The 17,923-nt window shown below is 30.3% G+C and overlaps 1 protein-coding gene across 2 annotated transcripts in view; it reads left to right on the top strand.

The window, feature by feature from the left end:
- The window catches only part of Abl (tyrosine-protein kinase Abl), a 152,545-nt gene extending 135,062 nt beyond the window's left edge, over positions 1-17,483 (top strand). For both annotated transcript variants that reach the window (XM_072540430.1, XM_072540429.1), the window contains one exon: positions 1,571-17,483. In XM_072540430.1, the coding sequence (XP_072396531.1) occupies positions 1,571-2,802 (1,232 nt within the window). In that variant the 3' untranslated portion in view covers positions 2,803-17,483. The remainder of the gene's footprint in view (positions 1-1,570) is intronic.
- The last annotated feature ends 440 nt before the right edge of the window (positions 17,484-17,923 follow it).

The following is a 17,923-nucleotide window of genomic DNA, read 5'->3' as shown; positions in this document are numbered from 1 at the left end:
TGCAATCATCTTATAACTACAGTGTTGCCACATCCCGAAATTAAAGCAGCAACTCTAGTATTATTATAAGCAGCGAATCTATCGTCCCTGTTGAACTCAGACCTTCCCTAGTTTATTTCGGCAGCCGTTACTGGCCATTGCCAACCGTCGCCAATTTGCGGCATCAATAGCGTCTATATCAGCCTTGTGGCTGTCACTACTTTTATTCCCCCGCGATGCTAGACAGCGATAATAGAGTTTGACTGGAAATATATTTAGGTTGATTCAACTAATAAAAATGGTTTCACTAGTATATAAGCATTTCTTACAGTCTTCAAAGTTCACACATCACTGATACAAAATATAAACATCGTAATGGCAGAGACGTATACGTACAGAAAAGTTCTGTAAAAAAATGATACACAGCAAGCTGATGAGGAAAAAAATTCATTTTTATATCCGAGATAAACAATAACTACATACAATACGTAACAAAAATAAAAGTAAAATATATGTAGGAGAGATGAAGTCGACTTGAAATTGAATATACTCTTAACAGAAAAAAAGTTAATGAAGCTTGTGGTGGCAATACTATAAGGAAGGAAAAACAAAAAATATAGACACGAAACAGATAAAAAGAAAGAGTGAGCGCTACGGATGTCGGCTATCATCGATAAATCATGTACAGTTTTAACACTAAGCGTTGTTGGACAAAATAGTTTGATGGAACTTCATCTCTAGAGACATTCCTCTACTGCCTATGCTGCGTTTGTTGAATCTGTTCTTACATAATCAATTTGAACAATTATTATTATTTTTTATCTCCACATATAAATCTTCCTGGTTAATCATTTTATCCTTCCAGGAGATTCTCATGACCCTTCGATATTATTCCCGCATTTAAAATGCCTCTAGATGTATTGTTTTTTTAGCGTCCTCACCTCTACACTCTACTGCAAATATGTTAATTAATAAATCAATCTCGTCTTAAATAATCAAACTGGCATTTAACTAAAATAAAGAAAATTTACAATCCATAATTTAAAAGTATCATACATAATTTACCTGAAAAGTAAGTCTAATAGATCTGTTAAACTTTATAAAAACTGCAGAAATAAAAAAAATAGAATGAACAAACTGAATTATGAGAATAGAACCGTTAATGTGACTTGGGACTCAAGCAGTTTGATTCTAAAATAGTATCTAAAAGAAGATTATAATGGTACAACCAAACCGAAATTACGTATATGTAATGGAAAATTGAGAAACAACATTAAAGTAAAAGCCAACAAAAATTATAAACGAAACAAGAGCCTGTTAAGAAATAAGAACGAACTAGTATTTGGTTTTTAAAACGTATCCTAGCAATTGTATTGTTCACTTTGTTAAAGAAATTGAATGTTGTGAAACCTTTCAAATCAATTTCCCAAAAAGCTGATTGTAGTATTTTATATTTTTGTTGTTAGTTAACGAGGATAATTAATAGGGTGAGTGTTATGAATGGTTTGTCTGGCACGTTTAAATATATAATTTTAATGAAAGACTTAATTTTATAGACTTCGTTTTTTAACCAAAAATATTTCTATTTCAGATGAAGCTGTAGACCTGGACGACAATAAATCTTCCAAAGTGTTTAGAAATAAATTGGTAATGAAAGAAATGGAGTTAAAACTGGTAGCCGAGATCAAGGAAAGTCAAAATTTGAAGAGTAAAAATTTGAAAGAATCTCCAGTTGAAACAATATTGGCTGTGAGTGGCATTAGCCATGATCCTGTATCTCAGTTGGTGACTGAACTTTCACAATCTCTTAATTTAGAAAAGGATGTAGAGGTTAGCGTAGGTAGAAAGAACTCTCAAGGAAATTTAACAACGAATAACGGAGTGACATTCGTGTCCCAGCTCAAAAAAGTAGACGCTAAAAAAACAATTACCAAAGAACAAACTGAGAAAGACGCTCCCGTTATAATAGATTTTAAATCAAGGCTGCGAAAAGTAGAGAGCGACAAGAAATCTGAAGACAGAGAAGACAACGAATCTGATATTAACAAAAGAGAAAGTACGGCAAGTTCAGATAGTGGGAATTTAAAACTAGATGATAGTGATGACAAAAGGAAGAGTACAGGTAGTATTAGTAGTTTAAAAAAGCTTTGGGAACCTAAAGACAACTCAGATATGGTAGGGAACGTTCAGCTAAGTCCAAAATTATCAATAAAAAATAGCAAAACTGAAGAAATAATCGAAAATACCGTAGAAATAACTGATGACACATTCAAATCAACTAAGACTGATAAAAAAGCGTGGCCTCCTGGAAATGAAGATAAACCTTTAATACCCACAAAACCAGCTGTAAAAGCCTTGAAACCTATTATAAGTCGACCTGCAGGTTCTGCAATTTACGCTACCCCAATGGCTTCCAACGCAAAACCTCCTATAATGGCCAAACCAACTAACATCGAAAATAAAACGCCAGAAGATGATACGAAGGTGACTACCAGCGATAAAAGTGGCAAGGATAATATTTTAGAGATATCGCAGGCTCTAGAAACGACGTTAAACAGCATTAAAACCAATTCTGTTGTATCTACAGCGACGTGGCTTCAACTTTCTGATAAAATAGGCTTGCTGCACAGTTTCTGTATGGATTATGCGGATAATGTTGTCCCTGCTCATACAAAATTTCAGTTTAGGGAACTACTTACCCGATTGGAAAGTCAGGCGCGCCAACTAAGATCGGCCGGATCAAGAAACACTTCTGAAAACAGTAGATGTCTTAACGAAGTGAACAATACCATTAAGGATGTAGTTAACGTGGTTTTTCGATAGAAACGGACTCTCTTAGAACCCAATCCTTAAATACGTTTATACGACTACTAGGACCATGTTGTGTATTGATTCGATTTTGTATAAGGTAAATTATGCATTTAGGAGTGAATGTTAATTTTGGTGTTTATTTCGATTATTTTATTTGTGATATATCATAAACTATTAAGTATAAAAATAAAAATTATTTAGCATAAATAAAATAACAACAAAGCTAGTTTAAAGTACACTCGCCTAGAGCAATTTTTCTTTGGGTTTTCTCATTTAAGTTCATTTTCTCAGGTTCTTTCTCGTTCTTTCATACATTAACACAAATATTTTATAGTTATGCCTATCTAACATGTTTTTGTCTTTTTCCTCATCACTGTTTAAAAAAAAACTGGTTTAACATGTAATTCTTAATACACAAGTACTTATTTTCACAACATAGAAGTAATTACATAAATTAATATAAAATTTAGAATTTCGAGTCAAATGTCACCTTTTATGTCAACGAGACATTCTTCTTAAAAAGTGACGTTCGACATAAAACGTGACATTTGACATAAAAGTGAAATTTGACATAAAACGTGACATTTGACATAAAACGTGACATTTGACATAAAACATGATATTTTACATAAAACGTGACATTCAACATAAAACATGAGATTCTACATAAAACGTGAAATTCGACATAGAACGTGACATCCGACATAATACGTGATATTCGACATAAAACGTGACATTCGGCATAAAAAATGGGGCCAAAGGTCAAAGTGGACTAAAGTGGCTTCCTATTTACTTATCTCCTTCAGTGTCATAGAAAGAGGGCTTCGTGTATTATATATATATATATATATATATATATATATATATATATATATATTTTATTTGTTCTATATACCTCGCATACCTAATGATTGACACTTTTTTCAACATCTTTCGTTCTTTCTTTTTTACTATGATTATCTATATTCATTAGTTTCTATAGATTCAGCGCCTACATTTTATATGCAGTGTCAAAAATTATATCGTGTATTTTGTTGTAACATTTTGTAACAATTTTCGACTGTTAGTTGCTTACAACAATTTATCAAAATTTATTTGATTCAGATAAATTTATAAATACAGTCAAGTGATAAAACACACGGGAAGATTTGCTCTATTTTTAGTTTTTGATTTTTTCCCTATTAGATAGAATCTTATTAGATCTATTTTATTATTTTAGTGATGATCAAGGATCTTTTTAGACGATGTGCGAGATTTCTACGATGTTAACCATTAATCTCTTAAGTGTTGGCAAACATTACTTCATTTAGTATATAAGTGTAGAGTAACTTGTGTAGAGTTTCTTTTCATTTTCAGAATATAATTATTGATCATAGCGTTTCTGTTCTAACAAAATTTTATTTACTTAAATGTCAAAAAATATTTTTCTTAATTGAAATGTAAACAACTGTTTATGATATATCACAAAATCCTATATTTATTTCATCAAACTGTGATACAACTTATATAATTTTAAGCATTTATATATGCTCAATAATTTATTAATTTTACATGTCAATATTTTGTATCCCGCTAATTTTGTGCTACTTTTGTGACATAAAAATTTTATTTAACTAATAAGGTACACTCTCTATTTATGTTTAATAGACTTATTCGGATTATTATGTATATTTTAAGAATATAAAAGTAAATTTAACATTTGCCTCTGTATTTGACCTCTTTTGATATTCAAGGAATATTCATATCACGATGCCAATACAATCGTAGTTAGGAAATGTGGCCTTCATTTAGATATATGTAAAAAGAGAAATGTTCATAAAGCCTGGAAATTAATATCAAATTTATTCAGTTTATTTCTGGTTGAGCCTCGTAGAATTTCCCTACGTCGAGCTTTCGCCTCCATCTTCGAAGTCTTCAATAGGGAAGTGCTATCAGACATCATGAGACTCTGAATCTAGTTTATTTTATGGCCTGTGTGGTTTTTAATATTCATTTGTGAGTAGTTGTAGTCTTACATCTGCTTTATGTGAGCATGTTCTGTGTATAATTTTATATATTTCCATGTTTTTATTTTTATCAATTTTGCCCCCTCTATATTCATTGAATAAGTAGAAAATCATCCATGTTGTGGGCTATGAGCGAGGTGTCATCCACGTCCAATATTGTATGTGAGTTCATTTTTTTATTTTGGTTATTTCTTTGAAAATTTTTTTATTTAGAATATTATTTAACCGCAAGGAATGGTATTGCATCATCGTGATGTACTACTCACTGTTTTCGCTCTATCACCTTCGCTACAGTTTCGAAAAAAGTAAGATGTCTTATAATAGTCACACAATAATATTGAGACAATAGTTATGAGGAATATTTTTATTATTATTCTGTTTCTCGACTCAGGCGAGACACTATCTTTCTCCCACTTGGTAGTGAGGCGTTTGTACCAAAAGACTTTGTAGTTTCCTTTTATTTAAACTCTACCAAAAGGTCATGTGATCTTAATAAAAGCCAGCAACTTTCTTATAGGTAGTTATAAGTAGTTTAAGGATTTCTCATGGTTAATACTGGGTTTACGATTTTGATTTTTAAAGTTAAACAGAAAAAACTTACTGCCAAAATAAGTATTATAGTTATGTAATGAATTCAAAAAGAGTTATTGCTAAATTAGGTTGTACGATTTTCACGCAAATAGTTTACAATGGAAATTAACCGAAGATATTTTTACTCAATAAAACAGATTCATTTTAAGTGATAAGATGGTACTGCATAAAGGGTCCAAAATAATCTAAACACAAAAAATGCTTAATTTGGAGCCCATTTGATGTCTATTTCGTGTAAATTACTTATATCAAGTATTAAATTCATTACTATTTGTGAAGGATGGTTATGAAACTATTTTAATAATGTGATATTATTTTGCAGAGACTGTTTTAACTAATCCCTTAAACTTGCCCAATTAAAAGAAACTTTTGAAAACAAAACTCAATTGAAAATGCCAATTTTCTTACACAAAATGCCTAACGTCGCAAGGATTTAAATCTAGACAACTTTCTGGCCGTATCAAACCGATATGGATAACTTTTTCCACTTTAACCACAATAATTCTTACCTGAATAGCTCGAAATATTCGGGTCATTTGACATGATTTAGATCTCAATCGCTGCGTAGAGAACACATTTTTTTTATTTGAAAACGGTAAAATTTTCAAAGATGACAATATACGTAAGCCTCTTTAACGTACTCCAAAGGGGTCGCTTATAACTTTAGTTAAAAACATTTAATAACTTTACTATGGGGAACTGGCATAATTGTTTTCGAGTTTAACTTAAATAGATACTTTTTCGAGACACTTTAGTTTTAAAATAGTATGGCACCCTGTATTTAATTTTGAATGTGGCAAAAAGTGTTGTATGAATTTAAATTTTGTCGCCATGTTATGATGTCACCAACCTTTATGCAAAACGCCACAAGTATGAAACAAACTAAGCGTAAGATGTCGACTAACCTAAAACTTCTAAACAGTTTTCAATAAGAATATTTTTAAATAATTTTTTAGAGAAATTTTTACAGTATTAAATAAAAACTTTCAGAATAAATAGTATAGTACAGTAATATTTACTAAATGTCCTATTGGAAAAGTAAAATTTGCATATTGTTTTTAGGAGTTACTTGAAATTCGTTAAATTAAACTGATAAATAATGATACATTGCAAAAAGATTATTTAGAGTTATTTAAAAAAATCTTTTCAGTCTTTACATTTGTAATGATGCCTCTCCCAACCAACTCATTTATTTTTCCTGTGGACGTTCATGACATTTGAGCCATCATTTAACTGCGTACACTTATGGGCTTCAACGAAATTATAAATAAATGAAACACCGTCAACGATTTTTCTATTGATTTATTTGTGTAGATAACACTGCGTTTCCAGCCATTGTTGATAAAAACAGTACGATACAATTGAGTTGCCGCTGTTTTAACATGGCGGCAGCGCTTGCACTCCTCAAATGATGAAAAGGCATATTAAATTGAAACAAATAATTTTAATACAGACACGTTCTCAATTTCAAGTTAAAAAAAGTTATTTAAAATTAATCTGTTTTGGAAGATATATAATTTAAATCTTTGGGCGTTGTATACAAACAGTTATAGCTTTTTTATGATGCATTTTTCGGAAAGGTAATTTATATTAAATTAACGTAAAATGCTATAGGGGCTTAGTTTTAGTACTTTTCTTTTATTAGGGTCTTTAAGTATGCTCTATTATATGCAAAAATAGTTCCTATGAAAAACTAACTTGTCTATATTTCTATCAACACTGTTAAATACAGAGCGAAATATATCAGAATCTATCGTTTTAATGAATAATAAGTCACAAACGTAGTAATATTTACATTTTATTTAATAGTTGTATTAAGTTTATGCTAGTCTTTTTCTTATAATATAATTTTAAAGGATGACATGAACTTGTATGGATGGTTGTCTACTTAGTAACTAAGATAAAAATGATACATGTAGAATTATATTAATAATTTTATACAATCCAAAGACTATATTGGTTTCATATATTTATGATATTGTGTTAATATTATAAACCAACATATAAGAAGATCGTCGTTCTAAAATTTTATAAAAGTCTCATAACTTTCTTTAGTTTTATTTTAAGAATATTTTACAATGTTCTGATGTATAAAGGTAACGTCTACTCCTAATGGTAACTATAAATAATTTGGTATGTGGGCGGCTGAACTACTTCTCCGTTACTTTAGTGCAATTCATTAAATGCCATTTTTAACTAAATTGGTATTGCTCGTCTAATGTTTACCCAAATTAACAGAAATTTCCTCCCCTTTCTATTTATTATTCTTTTCTCTTTTTTTTCCGTCTTTCCAATTCACAGAATCAGTTTTTTTACCACTTAACGTCAACTCTATTTTACAAGATTTCTTGCATCGTTTCCATGGTTAATCTGATCTGGGTTTGTATTATTGATCATTTGAACAACCAATTATATATTTTTTTAATTTACCGCAAATTGTTACATGTTTTCTTTCAAATCATTCAAATTTATATTGAACATCGTTTCAAAATCCTTATTTGTTCTCGCTAAATAGGCCTAGATTACTCTGAGTATATTCCTTTCCAATGGCCATATATTTTTAGTCCCATAACATTGTTTTTCTAATTCTTGACATTAGCTGTCAATTTACTAGCTATTTTAGCATATTTAACGTTTAGTTTTGTTTGCGGATATACCGAGCGTTTCTAAAGTTTATCTCTAACTATTTGAAACATAAAACTTGAATAAATAGATTATTCGGAACTGAATTAAACCACCTGTTCATAGTTTTTATGTTTGGGTGGTGTAATTATTAAAAATGGCGCACAGGTGTCATTTTACAAAATAATTTTAAATGAAATCGTATGATACGTAATATATCTTTTGAGCTCTTGTGTTATATATTTTTATATATCAATACATTGTTAGATTTCTGTATGATTATGTCGCGCATTTTCAAAATGGTGATTGTTAAATTGTGAGAATTATCATAAATTGACTTCCGGTTAAAAAAAATCTCATGTTTCTAGGAACATAGAGTTTTCAACTAACGTATCATATACCATATATTGTGATTTAAGAAAAATGTCGATGAAGTCATGTTTTTGATAGATGCCAACAAATGAGTTCGATAAAAGTTGGAAAAATAAATTAACTGTTCTAAGTTAAAGACTACCAAATTCTTAGAAATAGTCCATATTTTTTTCGCACTGTCGCCATTGAATATTGAACAGTCACTATTTTGAAGCTGTGCTACAGAATTGTCCAAGAATATACAAACATCCACAAGGAAACTAAATTCCTGTAGCTGGCTGTATACCATGTATCACAAAAAGTGTATTTAAAAATTCCTTTATAAAAGGTATAATAATAAAAAACCCTATCGGGCTACATCACTGAACGTTTTCGGAATTAATATTCCATCATCAATGCTATCTGGATGTACATGTTTTGAGTCACTAAGTACATGGATAAAAACCTTTTAAATGTTGTTAAATTAGCTTTGAGTTGCATTATGTAACTTTATAAACTAAGATGTTTAAGTTAAATAATAATGTAACTCAAAGTCAATTTAACAAAATTTAAAGGGTTTTTACTCATGTATTTAGTGGCTCAAAACACGTACATCCAAATAGCACTGATGACGGAATATTAATTCCGAAAACGTTCTGTGATGTAGTCCGATAGGGTTTTTTAATATTATACCTTTTATAAAGGAATTTAATTTTTTTTTAATATACAAACTCTAATATACAAACTGAGTGGTTCAAGAACTTTCACGTTATGTATTACTTACATATATGATCCCATTTAATATAATTTTACAAAATTACATCTTTAAATATGTCTTAGTTTTACTACTCAAAACTTTACTAATTTAAGTCTTATAGTTCACAAATAGTTAGAAGGAACTTAAGAGTTGCACTGTATCTCTTACTAATAATAAATAAAAAAATATTGTTTATTGAATGAAAACAAAATAAGGCGAGGAAAGTTTGGACATACAATTTTAGGATGGCAATTTTTTGTTGGTGTGTATATTATTGATTAGAACTTGAGATAACTGGTTTGTTTGGTATGTGTAATGAACATAAACTGTTCATTTTCTTTTTAAATATTTTTTTACGGTGTCAGAGTGTATAATTTTTGTTCTACCAAAAGATCATCGAATGGTTTTTCTTGTATGTACTCATTTCATATTAACAGTATACTATTATCTGATTTATTGTACATAATTATATATTTTTATTAGATATTATTGTGTAACATCTTAAATTATTTTTTGATTTTATTAATTTTTTCTTTGGCTCCAAAGCAGTTATGTTTTCTATAAAATGTATATTTGAGATTATTTTTGGAACCGATATCACAAAAAATCACTAAATTTTCTAAAATGAGATTTATAAAAGACTTAAGTAGCATTTTACAATAATGAACAAATAAATATTACGCATAGAATAAGTATATACTATATTCCTATAGTATCGGAAATAAATTTTCTTTTCCACTGTCATTATTTTGTAGTGAATTGTATCCCGATTTTTGCGTGTATATTTTGTAATATTATCTATATAAAAATGGAAATACAATTTTTGTAGTTTATATTTACCAATTCGAGAAAATAATGTTTCAGCTTTCTAATTTAATTTCAACTGTAAAATATTTGTGGAAGATAATACGATATTAGTTATAACAGTTCTATGAGCAGTTCTGTTGGCATTTCAGAGATATTTGTCAAAATATTACAAAAACTATTCTTGTTCCTATCTCTAATGCATCTATCATAGCATATATTTTTTAAATTCATTTATCTACAATTTGAAATCTAGTTTGAATCGGAGTTGGATCTTTGAAAAGACTTGATTGATCCGTGATAGTTAATCAATACTTAGATCCAAAAACATATTCCATCAACTATGTGAGATGTGAATAGATCTTATAGCTCGAAGAAAACCAATGATTGCCAGTTTGCTCACACCACAAACATTTTTGAAATACCTGGTTCGTAATCCAATGACGATATACAAAGAGCAATATTCATATTTAAGATTGCGTTGATTCTGAATTGGTGAATACAAATCCTCGAAATAGTTATTTACAGTAATAATTATCTCAAAATTAGACGACCACTGGACCATTTTTAAGTGTCAATACACGATAATCGGTTGGAGCTAAATCTAGAAAATTAGGCCAATGAGACTAATTTTTAGACTTCAGTTCAAAATTTTGGCGATTAAAATCGTCAATTTGTGGCAGCTGCGTTATCCGGATGAAACATCACTTTCTTCTTTGTTTGTTACTAATAAATTTGTTTAATACTGGCTATTTATTGTTCCTCCTTTACCTAAGTAGACTCAACTCAATAATTCTGCGAGAATCGCAAAAACTCAGGTACTTTAACGGCTCTTATTGAAAAAACTGTTTTTGCATAGTTTGGTGGGGAAAAACAACAAGGTCGTGGTACAAGTTCTTTGGATTGCAATATTCATAATTCAATATGGCTCACTGTCATTTGAGATGCCCTCTATTTCTTTTATTTCACTCATTTTTACTCGACCACTCTGCAGAATATTACTCTGAACTTTTTTTTAATCGTATCCAGTCAAAAATTAAATTAATGGCAGATCAATCAAATGTTACACTTCCTTAAAATAATCAATATACAATACTTTAAAAGAATGACAACTATAAATTTCAAAAACTCGATTAAAACTGTTATCCAAGCTATCAACAACATATTTTTATGTTTATATACATTTTCTAACGTTCCAGACTTTATTAGACATTTCAGGATTTTTTGAAGTCATGTTGAATATTCTAGAATTTTAATACTTCTTTAGGGATATCTTCTATGTGGGATAAATTTTACGGAACTTTCGTAACATTTTAAACTAAAATTGTTATTAATTCCAAGACAAAATAGTAAATTGGTTAAGTAAATATGGTTGTAGAGTAAATGGTTGGAAAGGAACATTTGCAGGTGCAAGTCTTTATGGATAGCAAATAATGCTGACACTTCTACTAGTTACTACAGAGCAGTAACTAAGTTTTTTTATATTTTTATTAATTTTTTTCTTAGTATAATAAAGTTTATTTTTGGGAACGTTATTTTAACTATGTATCATTATAACTATCACTATCATTAGTCCTCCCACTTCAGCCTTTCCTTTAGATCATCAAATAAACTCAAATCATCACTTAAACATCATTTTAAAAGTTCCAGCACCTTGTAGTTATGTTAGACGTCAATTTGTCAATCGACAGAGCTTGTAAATTGTCAGTAGGAATTTCTCTCTCAAGACCTGATATTTATTAAAGTAAGAAAATCCTTGTAACGTCATGCGTGGTAGTATTCTTTTTCATTACCATTTGCTAGTAAGGCAATCTTCAAGCTTTAACTTAAGCTTTTGACGGATTAGTAAAACTTCACGGGTGGTTTGTACCGTTTATTTAATAAAATTTATTATTTTTCTATTACTATTATTACAAATCACACAACCTGCATATTCTTCCATGTTTTTAATGGTTCTAATGATAACGATATGGGTATGATTGTATGGTAGACACACGTTTAACTACAAATAATAATATTTAAAACGTCTACTACAGCTGACTGATTGCTGTTATATGCTCATAAAACAGATCGAATCAGCCGACCGACGTTATATTACCAAATGTCAAAGATGCCCGAGTACCTGGTAGGTATAAAGCTGCACTAGAATGATCTTTCTTTTTGAAAATGTGTTTTTAGTTATAAATATCTTTTTCTAATATCAATTTGATTTAATTCAATTTTTAACATTAACAAAATTCAATTTTGAACAACCGAAAAGCAAATTTAATTCCCGATAATTATCTGTTTACTTTCTCTTTGTTCAATATTAAATTAAGATATAATTACCTAAATTTCAAAATGGCCCAAAAAACTGAAACTTAAAATCAATTATTTACCCAAAGCTTTACTATTAGCCAGATCTTCGATTTTATGTTTAGAAATTGCTAAAGAAGTTTCAAACATATGTTTTTCATAACAGTTACATGTATTGAAAATTTTCTACCTCTAGTCTAGTCGAACCACAAACTGTGGTATAGAAGCGAACTGAATATTTCTCAGCATTACAACATGTAGTAACAACCCTTTATAAATTATATTGATTGGTGTCAACTTTAGAGTTAACTGTCAACAATTTTTTATGGCTAATATGGTATTATTTTCCAAGAAACTGGCCATAATGAAGTGAAATCTATTCAAGTATTCTTAAGAAAAATGGTGAACAAGTCTAACACAAATAAATGTACACAGACGTAGTGAGGACAAAAGATGCAAAATGTTAAGGAGTAATGTTAAATAATATTGACGAAACAAAATAATTTTATAACAAAATATCTAACGAACAACGATAAAAGTTTACATACCAGTGTATAGAGAACAATAATATATAGAGGAGTTTCTCAGTGTTTACTTTACATATTTAAAATATAAACGTTTAGTCATAAGAAGATCTTCACGGAAACTGAGTATTGAACAATGAATTTAATAAATTAAAAAAGATTAATAATTTTATGGGTCGAAAGCGCAAAACTGTTCATCATATTAGATTACTCAGCTTTCATTTTAGTATTGTTAATCGCTTATACTCAATTTCCTTCTTCTTTACCTTATAACAGTGAATTTAATTGGACACTTTTTGCATTTATTTCTAAAGGAGAGTTTAGATTATTAGTTAGTAGTAAAACTTTCTTATTGACATTTCCTGGTGACCAGATAGCGCAGACGGGTTTCATAGGTGATTTAGTGTATAAAATAAAGGATACTAACGATACTTTTCTGCGAGAACTCCTAAGTCTTAAAGAGTGTTTTTATTAATGTACATTTCGTCAGTAGCTAACAACCAGCAAGTAACTCTGTAAAAGTTGATCTATCTAAATTCGTATTTTGTTAATATTACTTTTGTCACAATAGCCCTTTGCTACAGTTCTAAAGTAAGATTAAACAGTATCAAGAAAGGTGTCGTCGAATAAGGACCAAAAAGAATGTTAATTAAATCAACTTCGATTAATTAGATTTTTGGCTTTCCATCTGGATCTTCATCTTTCTCTATTATGGATTGCTTGTATTACAGTCCGAAGTTTTTATCCACTAAATTCTCCACTTTAGTTCATCTATAGGGTTTATCATGAAAGAGTAGAACTCTATATAATACACCAATTGCTATAACGGGTCCATCTATAAAGGAACGTGAGGTTACAAGGGCAATACAAACTGCAAAAAATGGAAAAGCACTTTGCCTCGATGAAGTAAGTGCTGAAATACTATTTTTTTTGGGAGAAAATGGAATTAAAGCACTGTGTGGTCTCTTTAACAGAATGATACTGGGATATTACCAACTGATTAGCTTAAGTGGACATTTGTCACAATACCAAAGAAATGCAGTGATTATCGGACAATAAGTCTGAAAAGTCATGTTTTGAAGATCTTCCTGCGAGTAATAGATATTAGAGTATGAATATACACGGTATTAGAGGAGAAAATTAGCAATACTCAATTCTGATTTAGGAGTGGATTGGGTACGAGAGAAAACTTGTTCAGTATCCAAGTTCTGATCCATAGATGCAGATATATAAATTAAAATGTACACATCTGTGCAATCGATTTTGAAAAAGCTTTTGACAAGGTCCGACATAAAAAAATGCTAGAAATATTGAAAGCAGTATTTGACGATAAAGATTTACGAATAATTACAAATCTATACTGGCATCAAGTTGAACAAGAACTGTTGGATACAATAAATATAAAAAGAGGAGTGAGACAAGGCTGTATACTATCACCTTTACTCTTTAACTTGCACTCAGAAGAAATATTTAAGGAAGCCCTAATGGAGACAACAGAAGGTATTATTGTTAATGGTGTAACCGTAAACAATATTAGACATGCTGACGATACCTTAGTGCTGGCTAATTGCGGAGAAGACCTTCACAATCTAATGATCAAAATAAAACAAACATGTGATCAGTATGTATTAACACTCAACGTTAAAAAAACTAACTGTATAATAGTTAGCAAACAAAACTATATACATGATGCCGGTATAAAGATGCCGTACCGGACAGAGTAGAGAAACTCGTGTATCTCGGCAGTAATATCAATGTCAGTTGAGATCCAACCGTAGAAATTAAAAGCCGCATAGAACAAGCTCAAGCCTCTTTTGTAAAAATGAGGAACGTACTTTGCAGCCACGATTTTAGTATTGACCTTAGCGTTCGAATGACATTTTGCTATATTTTTCCAGTACTGCTGTATGGCATGGAAGCGTGAACCCTAAGGGTGCGTTCATTACGGAGACCATGGCATGGTATCCTCGCCTAGAGCATAGCACTGACAGTGAACGCTCGCATTTAAAATAATGCATTTATTTTACGTGGCGATGATAATATAATACCATCCTATGGTCCGATCGAGGATCGGCGCCTCGTTATGAACGCACACTAAGTGAGGCGATGCTTAAACACTTGGAAGCCTTTGAGATGTGGTTATATAGACTACTATAAGTAAGCTGGGTCGACAGAGTTAGAAATGAGGTCCTCAGACGCCTGAATCAAACAACCCAACTGATCAATATAATAAAAAGACGCAAGCATAAATACTTCGGTTACATTATGGGACACACTGAAAAATATGAACTTTTGCAAGTAATCATTTACGGAAAGATCTAAAGTAAACGCGGTCCTGGTAGAAGAAGAACATCATGGGTTAAAAATCTACTACATCATTATTTAAGCTGCTGTCAATAAAGTCACGATAGCGAGTATGGTAGCCAACATGATATCCAACGACCGATAACGGTCATGGAACTAGGAGATCACGTCATCTGATCGGTAATCGTCTTCTACCACTACTTTCCTCCGATTTTCTCTGGACTATTGGCCACCAGTATTTGATAAAAGAAGGTTAATATACCTGCAAATACGAAGCTTAGATAAACGTCGTGTTGCGTTAACTTCCTTGGATGTGTCTATCCTAGATATCCAAAATAATTAAAAGTTCTCCAATATCACATCTCAAATGCGTCCAATCTGATGTTCTTATAGTTCAAGTCTCGGAGACATAACTGAATGTTTCAAAAACCAGTGTTAGTACGAAATGTATATGAGAGATACATTTTGTGGAAGTTTTGAAAACAAAAGTTTTCAGTCTTTTATTGTTAAATGTATATGAATTTTGTTACACTCCTTTTCTGTTGTAATTACATTAAGGGATTCGTTATGTTCTAATTTCTTTATAGCACCTTCACTTTCGTCTAAAGTTATATCTCTTTCTCCTTCATAGTAATTTTCATCGATGTTCGTTTGATGCTTGGTTCACTTGAGTATAATTGTTCATAATAGGTACTTATTTCACACCATAAATTGTTAGCAAAAAAAATGAACAAGAGCTAGAACGAATTGTTCTATTCTACATTATTTTCTAAGAAATGTATATTTTTGTGACAATATAAGTACTTCAATGGATTTTTTTCTCATTTCGATTTATATTACTGCCAGATCTAATTGGTAGAAACTAGAAAAAATGGAGATCATGATGAAAAAACTGATCAGTATCATTATATGGTATAGAAACTAACACTATAGATGTATCCAAAAAAAATTAGTTATAAAATTATTTGCATTTATTGTGTCGCTAAATCATAAGAAAATGGAGAAATGTCGAAAGAAAATATCAGTTATTGCCATATACTAATAAACGCGGCTATGTAGCCGCACTTTCTATTATTTTCTGTAAATGTTCAGAAATGGGTAAATATAAAAGCAATTCAGAATTTATGTACAGTCTACCAATTAATACTTTTTAATAGCGTTATAGAAAACATAACGCTTTATTTTTTAATCCATAGGTAACAGGCTAACTTACAATGCAATGTTTTTTATACTACTACTTTAGAATACTAATTTTACTTAAATATTTACTGTGGTAGGGTTTCATGTCACAGAGGCTATAACAATTTTAAAATATATATATGAAAACATTTTTTTATAGTAATTTTGCGATTTAAATAAAGAAGTATTTTTTGCATTATAGAAGGATAGTTATAAATATTTACTCAATAGTAAATTTAATGGATTCATTAGTAGTAGTAGAAAAAAGATTGTTTATAACTCATAAGGAATAGTTACTATACGAATGTTGGGCCATCGCAAAGTCGCACTTGCGATTAATATAATACGAGTACGACGTTGACTTAAAATATAAACTGACTAACTTCAGAACTGCAGTATTAGAATACATTAAAGGAGGAAAAAGCTATGTAGAACCGCATTTATAAAAATATTGACGGATTTGAGGCAATAGTCAAAAGGTTGGGAAAGAAACATGGTATCATGTTTAAATGCTATAATCACAAATATATTTTAAGTAATAATAAATTAGTTGCATTGTCGCCTGGATTAAAAATTACGACAATCATAAATTCAAAATATGTTTTATTTGTAGAAAAAAAAGTAAATGGGTCATTATCATAATAGCCGTGTTGCTGAAATTCATTTCTTATAAAATCTAATTAGCCAAGAACATTTATCTTTGGACATAGGTATCCCCTTTGTTTTCTTGTTCTCTATCCTAGGTTATTTGCATCCATCGCGGTTAAGCATGTTTTTTCTATATCATCTGACCATCTAAGTTATGCGTTTGTCATTCCATGGTCCGCATTATATAAATGTTTTGTTCTAGCTATCGTCCTTTGTCTCAAGACAAGCCTAGCAAATCTCAAGTTTCGTTAGTTAAGTTGAAACATATTTTATTTGGCGGTACTACAAATCCAGGTATTACTTTTTCTATGTAATAGTTTGTAATATTAGCATTTGTTTTTCGATAGATGATTTCTATGTGGATCTTGGTAAACGTCCATATTTCAGAGTTATGTGAGAACAAGTAGTACGCAACTGCTAATTGAAGACCCTTGCTAATAGATACTCCAAGTACTTTTTTTCTTAATATTTAAGACAGTTTACTGAATGCTTTTTATTTCCTCAGTCTGATAATTCTTTACTCATTGTTCTGGTTTGCATAAGTTTATGTATTGACTTACTTTTTTTCTATTATGTTTGTTCTGCTATGATTTGGAGCTTTTTTTTTTCTAGGTTATCGTGATTTTAGTATTATCACCGTTCATATTAAATCCTAGTTTTATTTAAAATCCTGAATCTTAAATTATTTTATGTAATATTTTTTTACTGAATCTAAGTATTTAAATATGTCTTCAAGTTCTTGATAAAAAAGCTTTGGTGAAATGGTATCTCCCTGTCTCACTCATTGACTTGTTTTATTGAACTCAGTTTGTTCCATGAATTTGACGGCTGTTGCTATTTATTACTGCACAATGTTCTAAGGTGACAAATGTATATTCCAGTTCGTGGGTGCCATATCGCAGGGTATATCTTATTCATTTAACTTCTTCAAACAATACTTATTTTTTATTTAAGGGATAATGACGTGTGCTGAATGCCTTTCTGAATCCGGCTTGCTCCCTTGTCTGGTAGATATCTAGTTTTGATGGTAACCTATTGGTTGTATTTTAATT

The sequence above is a fragment of the Diabrotica undecimpunctata genome, chromosome 8, assembly GCF_040954645.1.
Source record: "Diabrotica undecimpunctata isolate CICGRU chromosome 8, icDiaUnde3, whole genome shotgun sequence".
NCBI lineage: Eukaryota > Metazoa > Arthropoda > Insecta > Coleoptera > Chrysomelidae > Diabrotica > Diabrotica undecimpunctata.
Note: the sequence above shows the minus strand (reverse complement) of the source record. Positions and strands in the feature narration are given on the sequence as shown.